We start from the raw sequence: 19,988 nt of genomic DNA, 5'->3' as shown, positions 1-19,988 counted from the left end.
GGTCATGAGAGTGGAGCCCTCATGAATGGGATTAGTGTCCTTATAAGTGACCCCAGAGAGCTCCTCGCCCCTTCCACCATGTGCAGACCCTGTGAGAAGACGGCTGTCTGTGAACCAGGAAATGGGCAGAAATGGGCCCCCACCAGACACCGAATCTTCTAGTGCCTTAATCTTGGACTTCACAGACTCTAAAACTGTAAGAATTAAATTTCTGTTGTTGGGACTTCCCTGGTGGCGCAGTGGTTAAGAATCCATCTGCCAGTGTGGGGTACACGGGTTCGATCCCTGGTCCGGGAAGATCCCACATGCCATGGAGCAACTAAGTCCGTGCGCCACAACTACTGAGCCTGCGCTCTAGAGCCCGTGAGCCACAGCTACTGACTCCTAAATCCTAAACTTCTAAGCTTGCTCTTTCTGTCCCTAAATTGCCACATTTCCTATCCATTCCTAATCCCCCATCTTCCTAGAAGTGTCATGTTTCTAAATCTCCTAGATAATCTTCATTCCTGGTCAACCTTTTAAAAATAAGTTTAGTTTTTTTTAAAGTTTAGCTTTCTGAAAAGAAAATTGATTTCACTTGTTCAGAGCCTTCCTAAAAGACTGGGCTAAGAAAACATCCCAAATATTCTGTCCACTTTCACAGAGTGAAACCATACACTGACAGATTTCCCATCATTTCCCTCTCCTAAAGAGTTACTAAAGGATCTTTTAGGCCTCCTGGACTATTGAAACTATGCTAGGGCCTCTAGTTTGCACAGCTGGCGCGTGGAAGCCTCGCCCTTCTCCCACTGTCTGCTCTTCATCCTCCCTTCCAATGTTCCCCTTCCTACACGGCTGAAGTTTCTCACAGGTTCCCAGTGTACACCAAGTGTTTCCTCCGAGTGTGTGCTGTATCAGGTGGGAGAGGGGGGAGAGGCCCGTCCAGAGGGCCTTGCCGGTATTCCAGGGCCGCAGGGTCCCTCCCTTCCGTGATCAGAGCCCTGCCCTTTTTACCTCCTAATTATCCCCACTAGGAGCAGGGAGCTGCTTCCTCCAGCTCCTGCCTAGTGAGGCTATTTTGGAGAATCGATGTGGAAGGTGGAGGGCTGACTTCTGGTCTTGGAGCTTGTGGACTGGAGTCAGACTACTGCCAAGAGAAGTCAAAAGGCGAGGGATGGTCAAGATTGGCCCCTGCTGGCGAGGAGAGAAAGGGAGGCTATCGGGAAGATAGGGCTGTTGCTCTGAAGGGTAGGCACGGAGGGGTGCCCAGTCTTCCTGTGGCCTGAGTGGACCTTGGGGAGTACACCTTGGGGAGGACCCATGTGAAAAGCAATCCTGGTGAGCAGCAGTCTAGAAACTCTGAAGGGCCCTCCCTCCACCAGACAACCAGATCTAGCGTGAAATAGACTCTTAACGCCCTGCTGGGCTCACAATAAACAAGGGACACGCATGGCTTTGAGGGTGTGTTTTAGAATAACTAGAAAGCCTGCAGAGTCATGAGCAAGGCGTCCAAAATAAAAATGTATAAAAGAAACCACAGAATAAATTCAAAGAAAACAGAAGGAAGGAGAAAATGAAGTTAAGAGAAGAAATTAATGAACTAGAAAGACACAATAGGAATATCAAAGCCAAAAGTTGACTCTTGGAAAAGACTTATAATTTAGATAGAAATTTAGAAAAATTTCTCAAAACAGAAAGATATAAGGCACAAATAAACAGAAGTAAAAGAAGGATATAACTATAGATTCTATAGACATTAAATGGATAGGTAAATGTTACGGGTAATGAAATGGGAAATTTCCCAGTAAATTGTAATTTACCCAAAGGGATTCAATCTGAGCTGCCCTATAGCCACGACAGAAATCGAATCAACCATTAACAAACCTTCCCACAAATACCAGACGAGCAATATAAACTAAGCATGTTCAGAGTACACAATCTGACAAGTTTTTAAAAATAAACTTTTAATTTTAAAATAGTTTTAGTTACAGAAAAATTGTGAAAAGAGCTCCCATATACCCTGCACTCAGTTTCCTGTATTATTAACATCTTATATTAGTTTGATACATTTGTTACAATTAACAACCCACCAATGATACTTTATTAACCAAAGTCCATGCTTTATTCAGACTTCCTTGGTTTGTACATAAGGCCCCTTTTCCTGTTCCAAGATCCCACATTACATTTAGTTGTCACGTCTCTCTTTTTTTTTTTAACATCTTTGTTGGAGTATAACTGTTTTACAATGGTGTGTTAGTTTCTGCTTCACAACAAAGTGAATCAGCTATACATATACATACATTGTCATGTCTCTTTAGGTTTCTTTCGGCTTTGACAGTTTCTCGGATTTTCCTTGGTTCTGATGACCTTGACAGTCTGGAGAAGCGCTGCTCAGGTATTGTGCAGAACGTCCCTCTCGGGATTTGTCGGGTGTTTTCCTCATGGTTAGACTGGGCTTATGGGTTTTGGGGGAGAAAGAGTGCAGAGGTCAAGTGCCATTTTTGCATCACATCCTATCGAGGGCACATACTGTCAACATGACTGATCAATGTTGATGTTGACCTTGGTCACCTGGCTGGGGGGTGACTGTCAGGTTTCTCCATTGCAGTTACCCTTCTTCCCCCTTCCCACACTGTCCTCTTGGGAAGAAAGTCACTCTGTACAGCCCACACCTAAGGAGGGTGGAGTTTTGCTCCACCTCCTTGAGGGCAGGATGTCTACACAAATTATTTGGAATTCTTCTCTACGAGAGATTTGTATCTTCTCCCCCCTTTACTTATTAATTCAATCATTTATTTATATCAGAATGGGCTCATGAATATTTATTGTATACGTTGGGTTATAATCCAATACTACTTTATTTTGTTGATCAAATTGTTCCAACTTTGGCCATTGGAGCTCCGAAGTCCTTTGTTTTATATATATACATTTACTTATTTTTAATTTATTTTATTTTTGGCTACATTGGGTCTTTGTTGCTGTGCACAGGCTTTCTCTAGTTGCAGTGAGTGGGGGGCTACTCTTCTTTGCAGTGCATGGGCTTCTCATGGCGGTGGCTTCTCTTGTCGCAGAGAACGGGCTCTAGGTGCGCGGGCTTCAGTAGTTGTGGCTCGCAGGCTACAGTAGTTGTGGCTCGCGGGCTCTAGAGCGCAGGCTCAGTAGTTGTGGCGCACGGGCTTAGTTGCTCAGCGGCATGTGGGATCTTCCCGGACCAGGGCTCGAACCTGTGCATTGGCAGGCGGATTCTTAATCACTATGCCACCAGGGAAGCCCTCTGAAGTCCTTTTGACATACCGCTTTCATTGTAGTTTTCGCGCAATTTGTTATGACATATATAAATACCCATGGAACCACCACCACAATCAAGACAGTGAACATACTCATCACCCCCAAAACCCCTCATGCCCCTTCCCTCCTGCTCCTCGTCATCACACACCCCCTACCCCACTCCCAGGCAACCCCCAGGCTGCTTTCTCACCATAAATTAGTTTGCATTTTCTAGTTGTATATAAGTGGAACCAAATAGTACATATGCTTTATTGCCTGGCCTCTTTCATTCAGCACAATTATTTTGAGATTCATCTCTTCAGTAGGTTTTGGGTGAGATGAAGGGGCAGTGGGACATTTGGGTAGAACCCACTGGGGTGTTAGAGGGGTGAGTGCTGGGGTCAGGAGGAGTGGCAGAGCAGGGGCTGGGCAGTCATGGAGGGTGAAGCGGTTGGCAGGACTCTTGGGTTCTCCCTTGACGACGGAGGCAGGAGCAGAAAAGGTGAAAATGGTTAGGTGGGAAAGATAGTCAATTGGGTGATTATGCCAGGATGAGGGTGGGGTGCCTGTGGGACATCCCAGCTGACCCAGAGGCAATTGTAAACCCAGGATAGGGTTGACCTGAAACCATAGGCTGGGCATTCACGACACAGATGGTAACAGAAACCAGGGTAGGGAAGAGGTGGCCGAGGCCACGTGTATGGGGCCTAGTGGGTCCAAGAATGAACCCCGAAGAACCCAGTTCTTAAGAGGCAGGGCTGGGGCTTCCCTGGTGGCGCAGTGGTTAAGAATCTGCCTGCCAATGCAGGGGACACGGGTTCGAGCCCTGGTCCGGGAAGATCCCACGTGCTGCGGAGCAACTAAGCCCATGTGCCACAACTACTGAGCCTGTGGTCTAGAGCCTGCGAGCCACAACTACTGAAGCCCGCGAGCCACAACTACTGAAGCCTGCGCACCTAGAGCCCATGATCTGCAACAAGAGAAGCCACTGCAATGAGTAGCCTGTGCACCACAAGGAAGAGTAACCCCTGCTTGCCACAACTAGAGAAAACCCACATGCAGCAAAAATAAATAAATAAATACATTTATTAAAAAAAAAAAAGAGGCAGGGCCGCATAAGAGAGGGTGAAGGAAAACAAGGAGGGTGAGGTCACGGACTCAGAGGGACATGTGCCCAAGAGACTGGCTAGTAGGGTCACATACCAATGGGAGGTCACAGAAGCTACAGCCTAGAATGGGGCTCCTGGGCTGGCACGATCTGGGCTATGCCTGGACAGAGGCTCTGTCCTCTCTCCCGTGTGAGAACCCTGGGTCTTGGCCACCTGTCCCCAGATGTCCCATAGCAACAGGGAACAGCACAGCTACCCCTAGGGTTTGCTCAGACTTGGGCCTAGGGATCCATCCAGCTCAGCCACAGACAGAAGGTTCCTGCCTGGAAAGAACTAAAGAAGAGGCCGTATAGGGACCCAGGGCAGTGAGCATCGGCTGGCAGGTCAAGACACGTGGGCCTGCCCTTACGTCCTGCCCAATCTTGGCCAGGAAGACAAAGTGAGAATTTGCCAAGTATTTTGGTGGAGGATTGGGTTATTGGGTTTCCTTTCTGTATTTGGCAAAGATGGAGCAAGCTGCCAGGTAGGCAAAAAATAGGGGTCTCTAAAACACCCCAGCCTCACTAGCCTCCAGACTCTCCCCATTCATTTCCCCATTTAATTCTGACAGATCTCATTGCAGGAAACACTAACCATTATTGTTATTTTACAGATGGGGAAACTGAGGCTGCAGAAGGGGAGAAGGGAGCTAATGGTTCTCTCTCCTTCCCCCCTACCCCCACCCCCTGCAGTGCTGTGTAGGCAACAGGCCGCTTTGTAAGCAAGTCACATTCGCCAGGGCTCCAGGCCACACCAGCAAAGGTGCCTGGGGTTGCTGACTCAGCAGGGCGGCACGCCCACCCAGATAGCCCCTCCTGCCAAGCCAAGACGGTCCACTCCCGGCCCCGGCCCCTTAGGAGTCTCCGTCTCCACATGGGCTGAAAGAAGTGTCTGGAGCAAATCCCAGTCCCAAAGGGCGAGTGACCTGAAGCGGCCTCAGTTTCCCCATCTGTAAAACGGGGCCTGTCGCCCACAGTTCTCGAAGGCTGCGGTTTCCAGGGACTCGCTCGCAGGTGCTCGTCCCAAACCCCCGGAGGGCGCTTGCTGCTCCGGAACCACCCTGGGGCGGGGGGATGGGAGGGCTCTGCGGTTCCTTCCCGGTCCCTATCCCGGCCCCGATTCCCCTTCCCAGGAGGGCACCCCAGAGAAAGCAAAGTCGTTTCAGCAGCCCCCCTGGGTCACCTGCTTCCTCGAAGCCGTCGTCCTCGCCTTCCGGGCCCGCCTCCACCGGCATGCCCAGGTCCCCGTTGGGGCCCGACATTGTGGGCTCGGGCGCCGCAAGGGCAGCGCGAAGACGGGACACAGCGATTGTAGCACAGAAAGCCGGCACAGGGCGGAAGGTGGAGGTGATGGGTGGAACTCGGGACCAGCTGGGCTGAATGCCACAACTGAACGCGCCCGGGCCCCGCCCCCACCCGCTGTGAGACTCCGCCCCACGTCCCGCCCCACTCAGAGCCTGGTCCCTGTCGCAGCCCAGCTCTTGCGACTCACCCCGGGAGCGAAGCTTTGTGCCCGCCTGGCCTTCGGACTCCGCATCGCCCCGCCCACAATCTGTCCAGCCTTCAGATCCCCATCCACTCCTCGAGCCCCACCCATCTCCCGGCCGCCGGGAGGGGCCATCCCGGGGCTGCCCGCCGAGAAGCCTAGGTAGTTGAGCCTCGGGCCCTCAGTTTGGGCCAAGGAGCCCGACAGAGGGGCGGGAGGGCTTGGAATCCCCACTCCGCCCTATCCTGCCGCTGGGCACCTGCGGGTCGGCGACTCGGCGCCTTCGGGTGGGCGAAATAAATACGAGACACGTGGTTTCTAAGGCCCCCTGTGTGTATGGAAAATTTTATGGTTCGGGCCACAGAAGAAACGGTGCAGCGGTGCGGGAGGGCAGAAAAAGCCCGATTCGAGGATTCCCACCCATTGTGGGTCGGGCTGGGCGGTTTCTGCGACTCTCCTGGACCCGACGCCGTGACGCTTTCCCTGATAGTCTGAAGGGTTCACTCTCTTTCGATTGGGTGCGTATTACGGATGACGCTGACGGCCACATGGCGAGCTACGTGGCCGAGTTCCTGCGTTCGTCTCCGGGTCACCACCGAGACCAGTTACATCTACACTTTAGAAGCCGGGGCATTTAGCAGACATCCCTAGGTGTGTTTCTTCGGCTCTGACGGATGTGTGGAACTGGGCTCCGAGGACTCACGCCCAGTCCCACGAGAGCTGGCCCTCCCCACTCGGCATCACTGTCACTCCGGCAACCTGCAGGGCGCCGGAGACCTGCTCCTTTAAGAGGAGCCTGAGCCCGGACCATCTTTGTTTCTCGCGCCCTCCCGCTGCGCCGGCGGAGCAAACATGGCCCACGCTGTGCGGGCGCTGTGGCCCGGCGGGCTCGCTCTGACCTGGAGGCTGGGCGGTCGTCCCGCGCTGGGACTTCCCACGCAGAGCCGGGCCGGCTTAACCGGGGCGGCGGGAGGCCCGGGCCCCGCCGCCACCACCCGCAAGGGGGGCGCACGGCTCCTGGGGGCGGCGGCGCTGGCCCTGGGAGGAGCCCTGGGGCTGTACCACACTGCACGGTGGCACCTGCGCGCCCAGAACCTCCGTGCCGACCTCTCAGCCGCGCAGGTAAGCCCGGGTCGGACCAAGCCTTGGGTAGGGGCGTTCGGGTCAGCGCCGAACTTCGGGACTTCTGGGAACCGGCGGTGTCAGGAATCGCCTCCTCCGTCCGCTCTTAACCTTGGACCAGTGACTTGGTTTTAAGCCCTCGAGCCCTCAGCGTCCTCATCTGTGAAATGGGGCGCTACTGATGCCTGCTGACTAGAATTCTCGTTGTTTCAAAGTCGTTTTTCTAACGTGTTTTAAGACTTTTTGATGGAAAGATTTGGAGATCACTGAAAAGGGAAAGCCTCTTGTACAGTGGATGGCTTTACAAACATTTTATCGTGTCCCTGCCACTGTCTCCAAATCCCGAGGTTGTGTATTTATTAGTACTGTTATTAGTATTTTTACGGAACTGATGACCCTTAGACTCCAGGCCCTGAGACACGGAGGAACAAGGGTATGTCCCCCAAGCCGGGTGGTGGCCCAGCTGCCCTTGCGATGCTTTGTACACAGCACCAGCACCCCCCCACACACACCCCCCCACAGGCGCCCCTTTCCTGAACCCATGGGAACAGGAACGGTAGATGGGGAGTGGAATTCCGTGTCTGCCTGCCTGCCCACCTCCATGGCCCAGCCTCAGTCTCTCATCTCTGAACAATGGGGGAGCGGTACTGCAGCTGTGGCTTTCAAACATGAATATGCTGCGAGCTCTCGTGAGGCTCTCCTGCTCTATGCAGGCCAGTGGCCCAGATATAACGCTCCCCTCTTGTAGATTTGAGGTAGACCCCGCTCGGAAACGCTGGGCTCTGCCTCCACACCCCTTGAAGGGGTCGGGGTGGGCACTCCCAAGTTGAAACAGTTGCATCTGGGGGGGCACACCTGGCGGTGTCTGAAGTTCCCTTGGGACAGGAAGGAGAGGAGAGATGTCTGTCTAGCGTTGGACAGAGATGAGAAGATTCCTCCTACACAGAACAGACTTTCTACCTGGGGAGCCCACTGGATGGGCGCTTGGCTGTCCACTGCAGGAGCCTGCTGCCCACCTCCCTTCACCTCCCTTTCTCCCTGTCACCCATCCCGCATTTCTCCTGAAGTTCTCAGGTCATCCTAGAAAACTCTCTTGGGAAACTTTTGCTTGGGGGTGGGGCCTGGACCTGGGGGCGGGGCCTGGGCACCGGGCCTCAGAAGCGCCCTCCTCTGCTCCTCATCCAGCTCTCCCTGTCCAGCCGCCTGCAGCTGACTCTGTACCAGTACAAAACGTGTCCCTTCTGCAGCAAGGTCCGCGCCTTCCTCGACTTCCACGCCCTGCCCTACCAGGTGGTGGAGGTGAACCCTGTGCGCAGGGCCGAGATCAAGTTCTCCTCCTACAGGAAGGTGCCCATCCTGTTGGCCCAGGAAGGAGACAGCTTGGTGAGCCTTGGGGAGCTCCCTCCCTGCCCCGTTGTCCAGGCTTGTCCTGAGCTGGGCCCTGCCCTGCAGCCCTGGAAGGAACTTGGGCTCTCCGGGCCTCAGCTGGGGCTTATGAACCCGTGAGTCTAAGGGAGACAGAGGACCACAGAGCTTAACAACGTGGCTTCTGAGGTCAGGGTGGACTGGGTTCAAGGTGGAGCTCTGTCACTCACTGGCTGTGTGACTTGGGGCTAGTCACTTAGCCCCTCTGGGTTTGCTTCGTTAATCAACGGAGAACCATACTCTCCAGGGTGTAGGGCTTGGCTCCTAGTACGTAGCTTCTGAGTCTTCCCGGCCCCTCAGTGCCCAGGAGGCCAAGCGGGTGAGTGGGCGGGGCTCAGATCCTGGGTCCTCCCCACATTCTCCTCCCCATTAGCCACATTTGGGTCTCCCTGACTCGGGACAGGCTTCCCTGAGGGCGGGGAGTGGGTCCTGGGGGAAGGGAAAGCTCAGTGGGCATCGATTTTAGGGGTGAACCTCCAGGGACAGACAAACAATGCCCAGGTTCCACCCGACCAGCTTCTGCAGAGTGCTTGGGTGTCAGGATTAAGAGCCCCTGGTGATCCTGCCAGTGGCCAGTCAGCCAGTACCCCCCGCCCCCCACAGTCTTGATCTAAACCATCCTCTTCTCCAGCAACAACTGAACGACTCCTCTGTCATCATCAGTGCCCTCAAGACCTACCTGGTGTCGGGGTAAGGAGCCCCTGAGGCCCAGGCTGGCGCTGCATCTCATCCTGTCTCCTATCTCAGGGAGGCCTCCCCTAGGTTCCTGCATGGGAGTGGGGTGGAGCTGCTGCTTAGATTTCTAGGATGGGCCACGGGCATCACTCTGAGACTCCCCCTTCTTCTGTGCATCTCCCTCTGTTGGGGAAGTGCTTCTGGTATCTGCCCCAAGTCCCTCTTGCTGCAGGACCTCCTGTGTCACCCACAGGAGGGTGGGAAAGCTTTTGTGGGTCAGTCCTGGGGCTGGATCAGGCTGGGGTAGATATTCATCCCGAGGAGGTGAGGGCTGAGTCTCCTGGAGGAAGAGGGAGTCAGGGTGAGGCTCTGGATATCTCCCAAAGGCAGCCCCTCGAAGACATCATCACCTACTACCCACCCATGAAGGCTGTGAACGACCAGGGCAAGGAGGTGACCGAATTCTGCAACAAGTACTGGCTCATGCTGGATGAAAAGGAGGCCCAGCGGATGTATGGTGGGAAGGAGGCCAGGACGTGAGTGGGGCCGGGGCCGGCCCTGGGGATGTGGGGAGGGGCTGGTCTTCCCCAGAGGGGACCAGGCTGCGCGAGATGCTGTGAGCCAGGAGCAGCATGGGAGACCACGAGGGCTGGGGCTGAGCCACGGGCGTGACTGACTCTCCTGAGGACCTCCTGCTTCCGTCCGTACACTGGGCTGTCGAGATAGTGCGTCTGCTCCCTCAGCTCCCAGGCCCTGGCTCAGGGAGCCCACCTGGCCCACCTTCTGTCCCCCCTTGCCCGCAGGGAGGAGATGAAGTGGCGGCAGTGGGCAGACGACTGGCTGGTGCACCTCATCTCCCCCAATGTGTACCGCACGCCGACCGAAGCCTTGGCCTCCTTTGACTACATTGTCAAGGAGGGCAATTTCGGGACCGTGGAGGGCGCCATGGCCAAGTACATGGGCGCAGCTGCCATGTACTTCATCAGCAAGCGGCTCAAGAGCAGGTGACGGTGCACACGTGTGTGTGTGCGCTCGTGTGTGGGCGTGCGCTCATGCGCGCGTGCACCTGGGGGCCTGCCCTCCCCAAGTCCCCAGCGTTAGCCAAGCTGAGACTCAAACCCAGAACCCCTGATTGCCTCCTCCAGCCCAGGGCAAGCAGGGCTGGCCTGGGAGTCCAGAGCTGGGTCTCTGCCTTGTACCTTCCTCTGTTTTCCTCTCCATGGTTGGGTCTCTTGTCCTGCTCCACCCGCCAAAGTAGCCTTGGCCCCCGGGCCTTCTCGCTCCCCCCACCTGGGCCAGGTTTCGGAGTTCCCCTGATGGACTTCCCCCATTCCTACCCAGGCACCGCCTCCAGGACGACGTGCGTGAGGATCTCTACGAGGCTGCCAACAAGTGGGTGGCAGCTGTGGGCAAAGACCGGCCCTTCATGGGGGGCCAGAGGCCGAACCTGGCTGATCTGGTGAGTGTGGTGGTGTCAGAGGGTGCACAGACCAAAGGGTCTGTCCTTGGGGTGGGGGAGGCCCAGGCAGGCAATACCTACGTCTCACAGCTCCTCCATCCCAGAGGCATCTGCCTCCACTGGTTGTCAAGGGCTTAAGGAAAACCAGTGCTCCAGGCTTCTGCCCAGCAAGATTCCTGGGACAGTGTCTTGTTGGCCTGACTTCAATGCCAATCCTTGAAGCAGTCCTACAGCCAGGGTAGAATATGTTGATTGCAAAGCTCTGGTCTTGGAGCGAGTGGTGGGGTCCGCTCTTCCCGAATCCTACAGCCAACCCACACGCTTCATTCAAAGTCCTGCGTGCAAAATTGGCCCGTCAGTGGGTCACGGGGCTCCCTGAACAGGGAGGTGATGGGCCCAGGGCACACACCGGGCAGAGGGCGGGGCAGGCATGGACACCCCCTCTGTACCCGCCCCCCCTCCCCCAGGCAGTGTACGGTGTGCTGCGTGTGATGGAGGGTCTGGAGGCCTTCGACGACCTGATGCGTCACACTCACATCCAGCCCTGGTACCTGCGGGTGGAGAAGGCCATCGCTGAGGCCCCCCAGTGAACTGAGCATCCCTGCCGGGAGGAGGGAGGGAACAGTGGAAGACACCGGCTGTGGGGGACCAGGGCCGCTGGGCCAGCACCTGCTGATGCTGTGATACAGTGCAGCAGGGGACAGGATCATTCGACCTCTTGCCCACCCACCCTAACTGCCCCCTCGCTTCTAACACTGGACGTCTGCTGGAGCCCTGGGGCGCTGGGGGACAAAGCCCAGGCTCAGTTTCCATTCACAAATGTACCCCCGCCCCCCGGGGCATGGAAGGCTACCTCCCTCACCAGCTGGACCCCCTCCTGGGCCTCCCTGCTCTTTAGCCTTCTCTGGGGCTCTCAAGGCTGCCTTGTTTACACCCCGTGGGTGGGAATCAGGTTGGGCTCCTGCCCTGGGCAAGGGAAGTAGGAACCGTCTGGTTTGGGGAGGCCCCATCCCTGGCTCCCCCTGGTTCCTGCTCTTCCCAGGTGTCCCCAGGACTGTGTGTCATGTTCACAATAAAGAAAAGGTTTGCTGCTCCCCGCGTGGCGGGCACCATAGTGGAGGTCTGCAGCCAGTAAATACCGTTTGTCCAGTGCTTACTAAGGCCTGGGTGAAAGGCTCAGTGGGCTTTGTGTCCCATAACCCCTGGGACACGGACATGGGATGTGCAGCAGGCCTGGGTGAAAGGCTCAGTGGGCTTTGTGTCCCATAACCCCTGGGACACGGACATGGGATGTGCAGCAGGGAGATGCAGAGATGGCCCAGGGTGCAGGTCCAGTTCTGCTCCCCACTGACCGTGGGGCTCTGGGCAGGGGCACCCCTCTCGGCCCGAGTCTCCTCATCTGTCAGATGGGCACAATGGTGGTCCCCACCTCAAGGGGAAGTTGTGAGGGCTTGATCACAGGATACAGGTCACGTGTGCAGAAGGGTGCCTGGTGCAGCAGGGGCCGGGGTTGTTCCAGTCTTGCTCTGGAGACCAGGAGACGAGGGTGCAGAGGACACAGTGCCTTCCAGGGGCCCCTCTGGCAGCACAGAGCCACCCAGGGCTTCAAATCCCAGGCCTGGCATTTCACGGTTGGGGGGGGGACGCTGGGACAGGGGGCTATAGAGAGAAGCGGTTCTGGGAACGAGGCAGGGCTGTGGGGTCCCTGTTCCCCTGGTTTCAGCAGATGAGGGGCACACTGGTCTGCTGAGGTGGCCCTGCAGAGGCCCGACAGGCAGCCAGTGAGCTGAATTCTACCTCCCGGGCCCTCCCTACTGTGCAGTGACTGGGCAACCCTCTCAGAAGAGTTTAAATTTTTTCTTTGTTAATTTTTTTTAAAAAAAATTATTTTATCTATTTGTTTTTGGCTGCGTTGGGTCTTCGTTGCTGCGCACGGGCTTTTCTCTAGTTGCGGCGAGCGGGGACCACTCTTCGTTGTGATGCACAGGCTTCTCATTGCGGTGGCTTCTCTTGTTGCAGAGCATGGACTCTAGGCCCGCGGGGTTCAGTAGTTGTGGCACACAGGCTCAGTAGTTGTGGCTCGCGGGCTGTAGAGTGCAGGCTCAGTAGTTGTGGTGCACGGGCTTAGTTGTTCCGTGGCATGTGGGATCTTCCCAGACCAGGGCTCAAACCCGTGTCTCCTGCATTGGCAGGCGGATTCTTAACCACTGTGCCACCAGGGAAGCCCTGTTAATTTTTTTAAAACATAAAAACAATTCATGGTCTTTGGGGACTTCCCTGGCAGTCCAGTGGTTAAGACTCCATGCTCCTAATGCAGGGGGCACGGGTTCGATTCCTGGTCGGGGAACTAAGATCTCACAAGTTGCACGGCGTGGCCAAAAAAAAAAAAAAAAAATTCATGGTTTTTGTATTAGCAAACATTCAAATAAGGTAGAAGCGACAAGCACTCTGGAGGCAGACAGTGTCATTTTGGGAGCAGTGGCCTCAGCTTCTGCAGGGCTGTCTGCCACCTGCTTGTTTTTGTTCCCATGGCGAGCATCTGTCCTTGTCAACGTGTCACACTGGCTGGGTCTTCGTGGCTGCAGAGTGCTCCTTCCTCTGGGAGGAAGGAGAGAAGCTGAGGCCTGAGGCCACACCAGTCTGTGGGTTGAGGAGCCGTGGAAGCTGCCTCCATGGGGCCCACAGGTGTTGAGGTCTCCCGAGTCACCGCTGTGTCCAGGATGCAGTTCCCCCTTCATTGATCGGCCTTTAAGTCCCAAGGCGCCTTTGCTCCAAGGACCTGCGTTGGCCTGTGGACCCCAGAGCCTCCCTCAGCGGGGCAGGCACTAGGCCAGGAGCACCTCGGGGCTGCATCCCTGCCCCCCTCCCCACTTTGCCTGCTCTTCACAGACAGGCTTTTCCTTGTTACCCCCCAGGGTTACTTGGTGCTTTTCCAGCTGCTCAAGGAGGCCGACTCGCCTTTCTCTGTCTCAATCCCAAATTCCCCAAAGGGAGCATTTGATGTGACCTGCTTGGGATGAGGCGTCTACCTTCAGTCCATGGCACCATGGCCTGGGGAGGGTCTCACGTCCCACAGTCCCACCCTGTGCTTCCTGCCCTTTCTGCTCCCTGCTAAATCCAGTGATCATGTCTTCCTCTTGAGGCCTGGTCTGGCGAAGGAGGTGCCAGGGGCAGGCCAGACCCCAGCTACTCATCACCACCCCTCTCCTTGTTTTCACAGAGATGTTTTCTTCTGTTTTTGCATTTCTCAGAGGAGGATATGGTTGATGGCAGAGCCATGCCGGGGATAGGGGCCTCACTCCTGACTGGGGCTTTATCCCTGGGGCTGCAGCAGGCAGAGAGGAGCCTGCTCACACCCTCCTCACCCACCTCCACTAAATGGTCACCTTGATGAAAAGTCACCTTGATGAAAAGGACTGTGCTAACTAGACCCATTCCCTGTGACGGGCTGGAGAATGGCCAGTCAATGCAAGGCCACCACGGGGCACTGAGTCCTGCTTCTCTCACGGAGTATTTCCCCCAGAGGTGACAACCTTGCCTCAGTTACCTTTTCCCATAACCAGCAGAGGGCGGTAGAGGATGCAAAAGCCCTGTAGGGGATGGCCACAAGACCTGGTGCTGCCACCTTGTGGCCAATTCTGGGATCGCACCTTTGGGCCATCTTCATTTTCCAGGGACCCTATTTGCCCATCTGTAAAATGGGTTTAGCATGCAAAGTGCTGAAGATGGGTAGGTAGGAAGAGTCACACCTTTCAGGGGAAAAGGCCGCAAGCTAGGAACCCTTGCCCCATCTTGGTAATGCTTAGGTTATGGCTTGTGCCTGTGGGCATTGGTAGCAGCAGAAGGCCTGAAGTGGGAACTCTGCAATTGTTTGCTGTGACCTTGGGCAAGCCCCATCCTTGCCCATCCGTGGGCAAGCTCTCGGAGGTCAGTTACCCTTCATGGGGTTGTTGAAATCAGGGATGGGAAGGTTGCACAAAGTTGATGTGCATTGTTGATGTGTGAGGGGTGTTTTTCTGCAGCCGGTGGGGTCTGCTGTCTCTTCTCAGAACACACTCCCTGCTGTTTCCTGCTGGGCTCCTGGAGTTCACGGCCAAGTGCTCCAGGAAGTAAGAAGGGAAGAGAGCCGTGAGAATGGCGAGATCCCTCCTCCCTGGGAGTCAGGGAGGGCTCCCTCAGGAGAGCAAGCCACAGCAGGGGCTTTAAGGATTAGGATTCTGGTTCACTATTTTTGTTAGATTATTAAATTTAAAATTTTCGTTTTGATTATGCAAGTAATTGTTCATTGTGCATAAATAGAGCTTGTGGATAAGCAAAAAGATACCAGTTATTCACAGACCCGTCACTGAGATTTAAAAATTTAAATATCAAAAATTTAAAAAGTTTTGAGACTTCCCTGGCAGTCCAGTGGTTAAGACTCCGTGCTCTCAATGCAGGGGGCACAGGTTCGATCCCTGGTCGGGGAACTAAGATCCCACAAGCTGCGCGGCGTAGCCAATAAAAAAAAAAGTTTTTTTTTTGGAGAATAGCCTTCTAGTTATTTTTTATGTATCTGCATATAGTGTGTATGTATATATATATATATATATACATACACACACATAAAATATTTTATATTTATATATATAATTTATATTTTACGTACAATATTTATATCTAACAGTTAAATGGGGCCTATTTTGTGGCAAGCACCACTTTAAGCACTTTATACATATTACCTCATTTAATCCTTTCAACATCCCTATGAGGTAAGTACAAATATTCCCATTTTACAGATGAGGAAGCTGAGGCATCAGAAAGGTTAAATGAATTGCCTGGTGTCGCACAGTAAATGGCACAGGCAGGATTTGAACCCAGATCTCCTGGCTCCAGAGTCGATGATCTTAATCACAATGTCACATTACTTCTCTCTCTCTCTAGATACATATTTTTTGAAATAAAAATTCAGATCACACAGTAGCTCCTGAATCACATTCCAGACCAGTAACTGTTCTCCCTCACCATTTCTAATGACTGTTCCACAGTATGCCATGCTCCACTGGATGACTCTTCCCTAATTTTTTTAACCAGTCCAATGGGAAGGATGTGGACGGGCAGAAGTGTCTAATGGGGAACAGACGTGGTAGTGGGGGGATGGTGTGGTGTGGGCTGAATAATGGCCCCCAAATATATCCAGGTCCTAATCCCTGGAACCTGGGAACGTTACCTTATGTGGTAAAGACACTCTGTAGGTGTGATTAAATTAATGATTTTGAGATGGAGAGATTTTCCTGGATTATCCAGATGAGCCCTAAATGTAATCACAGTCTCTTTATAAGAGGGAGGCTGAGGGAGGTTTCACTAAAGAAGAGGAGACGTGAGAACAGAAGTGAGAGGTTGGAATGACGCCAGGAAGAGGTCGAGAGCCAAGGAAAGCAGCCAGCCTCCAGAAGCCAGAAGAGGCAAGGAAATGAATTCTCCTTGAGAGCTTCTGGAAGGAACCAGCCCTGTGGGACACCTTGATTTCGGCTCAGGTGAGATTGATTTTGGATTTCTGGCCTCTAGAACTGTAAGAGAATAAATGTGTGTGTGTGTGTCTGTGTGTGTGTGTGTGTGTTTCGCTGTGCCACGCAGCATGCGGGATCTTAGTTCCCTGACCAGGGATCGAACCTGTGTCCCCTGCAATGGAAGCACGGAGTCTTAACCACTGGACTACCAGGGAAGTCCTGCTTTTGTGTTGTTTTAAGATGCCACGTTTGTGATGATTTGTAGCAGCAGCCGTAGGACACTAATACAAATGGTACAGACCAGTGTAGTCAGGGAAGAGAAGCGGCTACAGGGAGCCAGGTGACCTGGGGGCAAGTCCCTTGCCCTGTGTCAGTTTCCTCCTCCCTAAAATGAGGGGCAGGGGTTGGGCTCTTTGGTGCAGCAGGGGACCCCCAACCCTGGCAGGTGTGGGTGGAGCCAGCTCATGGGGCTTTCACAGTTGCCGTGGGGAGATAATGTTTGGTCCCTTTGTGCCGCTCCCCCGCCAGCCTCTGTGTTATGGGACGCTGACAGCAGGAGAGGCCTAGGTTGCCTGGCCCCTGGGGGCTGGGGTGGGCCTCTGGCCTTCTTGTTTCCTTCCTGCACTCCTGCATCACTCCCCTCCTGCTGGCCTTCCCACCCAGCACTGGCCAGCCTCTCCAGCCACTATAACTGGGACTCGCTGGTCTGCTCTTGCTTCTTGGCCCTGGAGGGCAGGGACCAAGGTCCACGCCTGGGCAGAGGGGCCCGGCAGGCAGGCTGTTCCTCTTCTCACCCTTCCCCTACATTCCAACCTGCCCAGACCAGCAAGATGCGGACTGGGGACAGTCTGGCCAGAGCTGAGGTTGAGAACAGGGCTTCAGAGTCAGCAAAAGTGGTTTGAATCCCGGCTCAACATGTGCCCTTTTCTGGGGGGTGGGGGGACGCTATGGCTTGTGGGATCTTAGTTCCCTGAACAGGGATCGAACCCGGGCCCTCAGCATTGAGAGTGAGAAGTCCTAACCACTGGACCGCCAGGCAATTCCCAACATTTGCCCTTTGTATGAACCGGAGGAGTCCCTTCCAGCTCTGAGCTGTAAGGCAAATATTGTGCCCGTCTTGCTCGTGAGGAAACTGAGGCTGAGAGAGGCATGAGATTTGCCCAGGATCACGCCGCCAGGTGCCAGGATTCAAGCACGGGCCTGCCCCACTTTTCTCCGGCTCTCTGTGGCCTCCTGGCCAGGAGAGCAGCCAGACGCCAGGTGTCACCTACCTGAGGTGAGGCAAGGAGCACCTGCCCCTCAGTGAAGGTCCCTGCAGGTGGGTCGTGGTGTGGTTCCAGGCCGCCAGGCCTGCTCTGGGGGCAGGGGCCCCAGCAGACCCCATGGCGTCTTCACCCCCCAAGCATGCAGTGGGAGTGGGGTCCTCTGACCTGCCTTCGAGGCCGCGTCACCTGCTCACGGCGAGGGCCTGGGCGAGTCCCTTCCCCTCCTGGAGTCTTAGTTTCTGCCTCTGTAAAATGGGGACATGGCGGCAGCACTTGTGCCCTGTGTTTGCAGAGCCCCAGCTGGCGCTCAGCGATGGCGCTCCCGTGACTAAGAGATGAGAAGGTCTGGCTTCAGAAAGGAAGCACGAAGAGGATGGGCCAGATCCCACGGTGGGAGCTGCCCCCACCCCCATCCCATGCCGGAAATCCCAGGCCTCCTCACCCCGGGAAGGAGGGAGGGGGGACTGGAATGAAAAGCATTTAGGGGAAATCACTCTGTGAGTTTGGAATCCAGGATGGGGCAGGGGAGCTGCGAGATAAAACTCTTTATTAAGGACCGGCCATTTCCGTTTCCTGTCTCATTTCAACTTTCCAGCAGCCCTCCCAGGCTCGTCTGGAGGTAGGACAGAGGTCTGAAATGCGTCTCGCCGGGCTAAAATCAGGGTTGTCAGCAGGGGAGCGTTCCTTCCGCAGGCTCTCCAGGACTTGGTCCTTGCCTTTTCCAGTTTCTAGAAGCCGCAGCATTCCTTGACTTGGGCCTCATTCCTCCATCTTCAAAGCCAGCGACCTCGGGCTGAGTCCTCGCCCGCCTCCCCGCCTCTCCCTGCCTCTGTCTCTCACGTGGCAGGATCTTGTGACTCCATTGGATCCCCCTGGATAATCTAGGCTACTCTCCCTATTTTAAGGTCAGCCGATTAGCAACCTTAATTCCATCTGTGACCTTAATTAGCCTTCGCCATGCCACCTAATTCACAGGTGGTGGGGGTTACGACGTGGCTGTCTTTGGGAGGGGGTATAGTTCTGCTTCCCACACCATAGAACGTTTGGATGGGTTTTATCCGATTAGTAACTATTCGTTAAGCCTGTAGTGGGTGCCGGGCACCTACTGGGAACAGCAGTGAGAAAGCCAGCCGGTACTCCCACCCTCTAGTTAGCGGGGAGAAGTGCAAGGGAGAAGAACAAACGGCGTGGAACAGGGCTGCCATAGGAAGGAGGGTGGCCAGCGACAGCCTCTGTAAGAAAGTGACCTTCAATTAAAGACTGGAAGGAGGGATGAAGGAACAAAGGAGGGAGGTTGGCTTGGTGACACATCAAGTGTCACCCACCTCAGAGCACCTCCCAAAATTAACTTCTGTGCTGGAGAAGCCCCACTCCCAGCTGGAAGGAACTGAGGACCTGGGAACCTGGGACCTGGCCACTGTCCCAAGGAGAAGCCTGGACGGGGGCGGGCGGGGGTGGGGCGGGGACGACCAACTTGACAAGACCCAACCAATGGTTGGGAAATGGTTTATGCCTGTTACCCTGGTAACAAGCTGACGCAAGTGGCATATTTGTTTCCTGTGGCTGCCATGAACTTGGATGGCCGCAAACAATAGAAATGAATTCTCTCACAGTTCAGGAGGCCAGAAGCCAGAAATCCAGGTGCCAGCAGGGTTGGTTCCTTCTGGAGGGTCTGAGGGAGAAATCGTTCCTGCCTCTGCCCTCGCTTCAGGTGGCCGCCTGCAATCCTATTTTTTTTGGCCGCACCCGAGGCTTGCGGGGTCTTAGTTCCCTGACCAGGGCTCGAACCCGCACCCCCTGCAGTGGAAGCATGGAGTCTTAACCACTGGACCACCAGGGAAGTCCCAATCCTTGGCATTTTCTGACATGTCGATGCATCACTCCAACCTCTGCCTCTGTCCTCACGTGGCCTTCTCCCTGCGTGGCGCTCTCTTGCCTGTCCAGATTTCCCTCTTTTATAAAGACACCAGTCATTGGACTTAGGGCCCACCCTCACCCAGGATGACCCCATCTTGACTTGATTACATCTGCAAAAACCCTACTTCCAAATCAAGCAACGTCTGAGCTTCCCAGTGGACAAGAATTTTGGGGAGACACTTGAACCCAGCACAAGTGGTATATGCGTTTCACGCAAGGGCACACTTCTGTGTCTCCCTACAGCCTCTGAATGCCAGAGCCCCCTGGCACGTTCCCCAGGCTGCTTCATACAGTGCCCCACCAGCCAGTGGCACCAAGGGCTGTCAGTGGGGGGATGGGGACGGGGGTGTCGAGTTATTTAATGAACATTTCATTGAGCACTCTGTGCACTGGGCACTGCTAGAGGTACAACTGCAGACACATTCCGTTCCCAGAAAGCGGATAAAGAATGTCCAGGGGGGCCCTCCAGCATCTCTACGTCAGAAGGATGGGCAGGAACCAAATCTGAGGCTGGGGAGGGGCACCCAGTGAAGTGAAGAGAGGCACAGTGGTGTCTGGAGGTGCTTCAAGCAGGAGACAAGGGATCAGCTCGGCTCGACATGGGCTGAATCAGCTGAGGGCTGAGGAAGGACCAGACTCACTATCTCCTGGGGCACTGGAGACCTGTCAGAGCACCCCAAATACAATGACCATCCATTCTAAAGAGGGGGTGCGTCCAGAAGCCCAGAGCGGGTAGCTACTCTGAGGGGTAGCTTTCTCA

The 19,988-nt window shown here is 54.9% G+C and overlaps 1 protein-coding gene and 1 long non-coding RNA gene across 5 annotated transcripts; one reads left to right on the top strand and one right to left on the bottom strand.

The window, feature by feature from the left end:
• Window positions 1-1,919: 1,919 nt before the first annotated feature.
• LOC117312679 (uncharacterized) lies at window positions 1,920-5,872 on the bottom strand. Its single transcript, XR_004527115.2, has 2 exons — window positions 5,577-5,872; window positions 1,920-2,434 (listed from the first exon to the last, which is right to left on the bottom strand). It is a non-coding gene; the product is annotated as an uncharacterized lncRNA (long non-coding RNA).
• Window positions 5,873-5,901: 29 nt separating this feature from the next.
• PTGES2 (prostaglandin E synthase 2) lies at window positions 5,902-19,947 on the top strand. 4 transcript variants are annotated; one of them, XM_033858696.2, is made up of 7 exons: window positions 5,906-7,001; window positions 8,187-8,384; window positions 9,058-9,116; window positions 9,488-9,637; window positions 9,905-10,105; window positions 10,443-10,560; window positions 11,028-14,829. In XM_033858696.2, the coding sequence occupies exons 1-7, from the start codon at window positions 6,732-6,734 to the stop codon at window positions 11,148-11,150; spliced, it is 1,119 nt and encodes a 372-aa protein (XP_033714587.1). In that variant the 5' UTR covers window positions 5,906-6,731; the 3' UTR covers window positions 11,151-14,829. The 4 variants fall into 4 exon arrangements, with proteins under 4 accessions (XP_073662764.1, XP_033714587.1, XP_033714588.1 ...); XM_033858697.2 differs by lacking the exon at window positions 11,028-14,829 and adding an exon at window positions 17,604-19,947 and having other exon boundaries at window positions 5,909-7,001; XM_073806662.1 differs by lacking the exon at window positions 11,028-14,829 and adding an exon at window positions 15,879-17,597 and having other exon boundaries at window positions 5,909-7,001.
• The last annotated feature ends 41 nt before the right edge of the window (window positions 19,948-19,988 follow it).

Source organism: Tursiops truncatus, chromosome 6 (genome assembly GCF_011762595.2).
Source record: "Tursiops truncatus isolate mTurTru1 chromosome 6, mTurTru1.mat.Y, whole genome shotgun sequence".
NCBI classification, from domain to species: domain Eukaryota; kingdom Metazoa; phylum Chordata; class Mammalia; order Artiodactyla; family Delphinidae; genus Tursiops; species Tursiops truncatus.
This window is presented reverse-complemented; position numbering and strand designations above follow the sequence as displayed.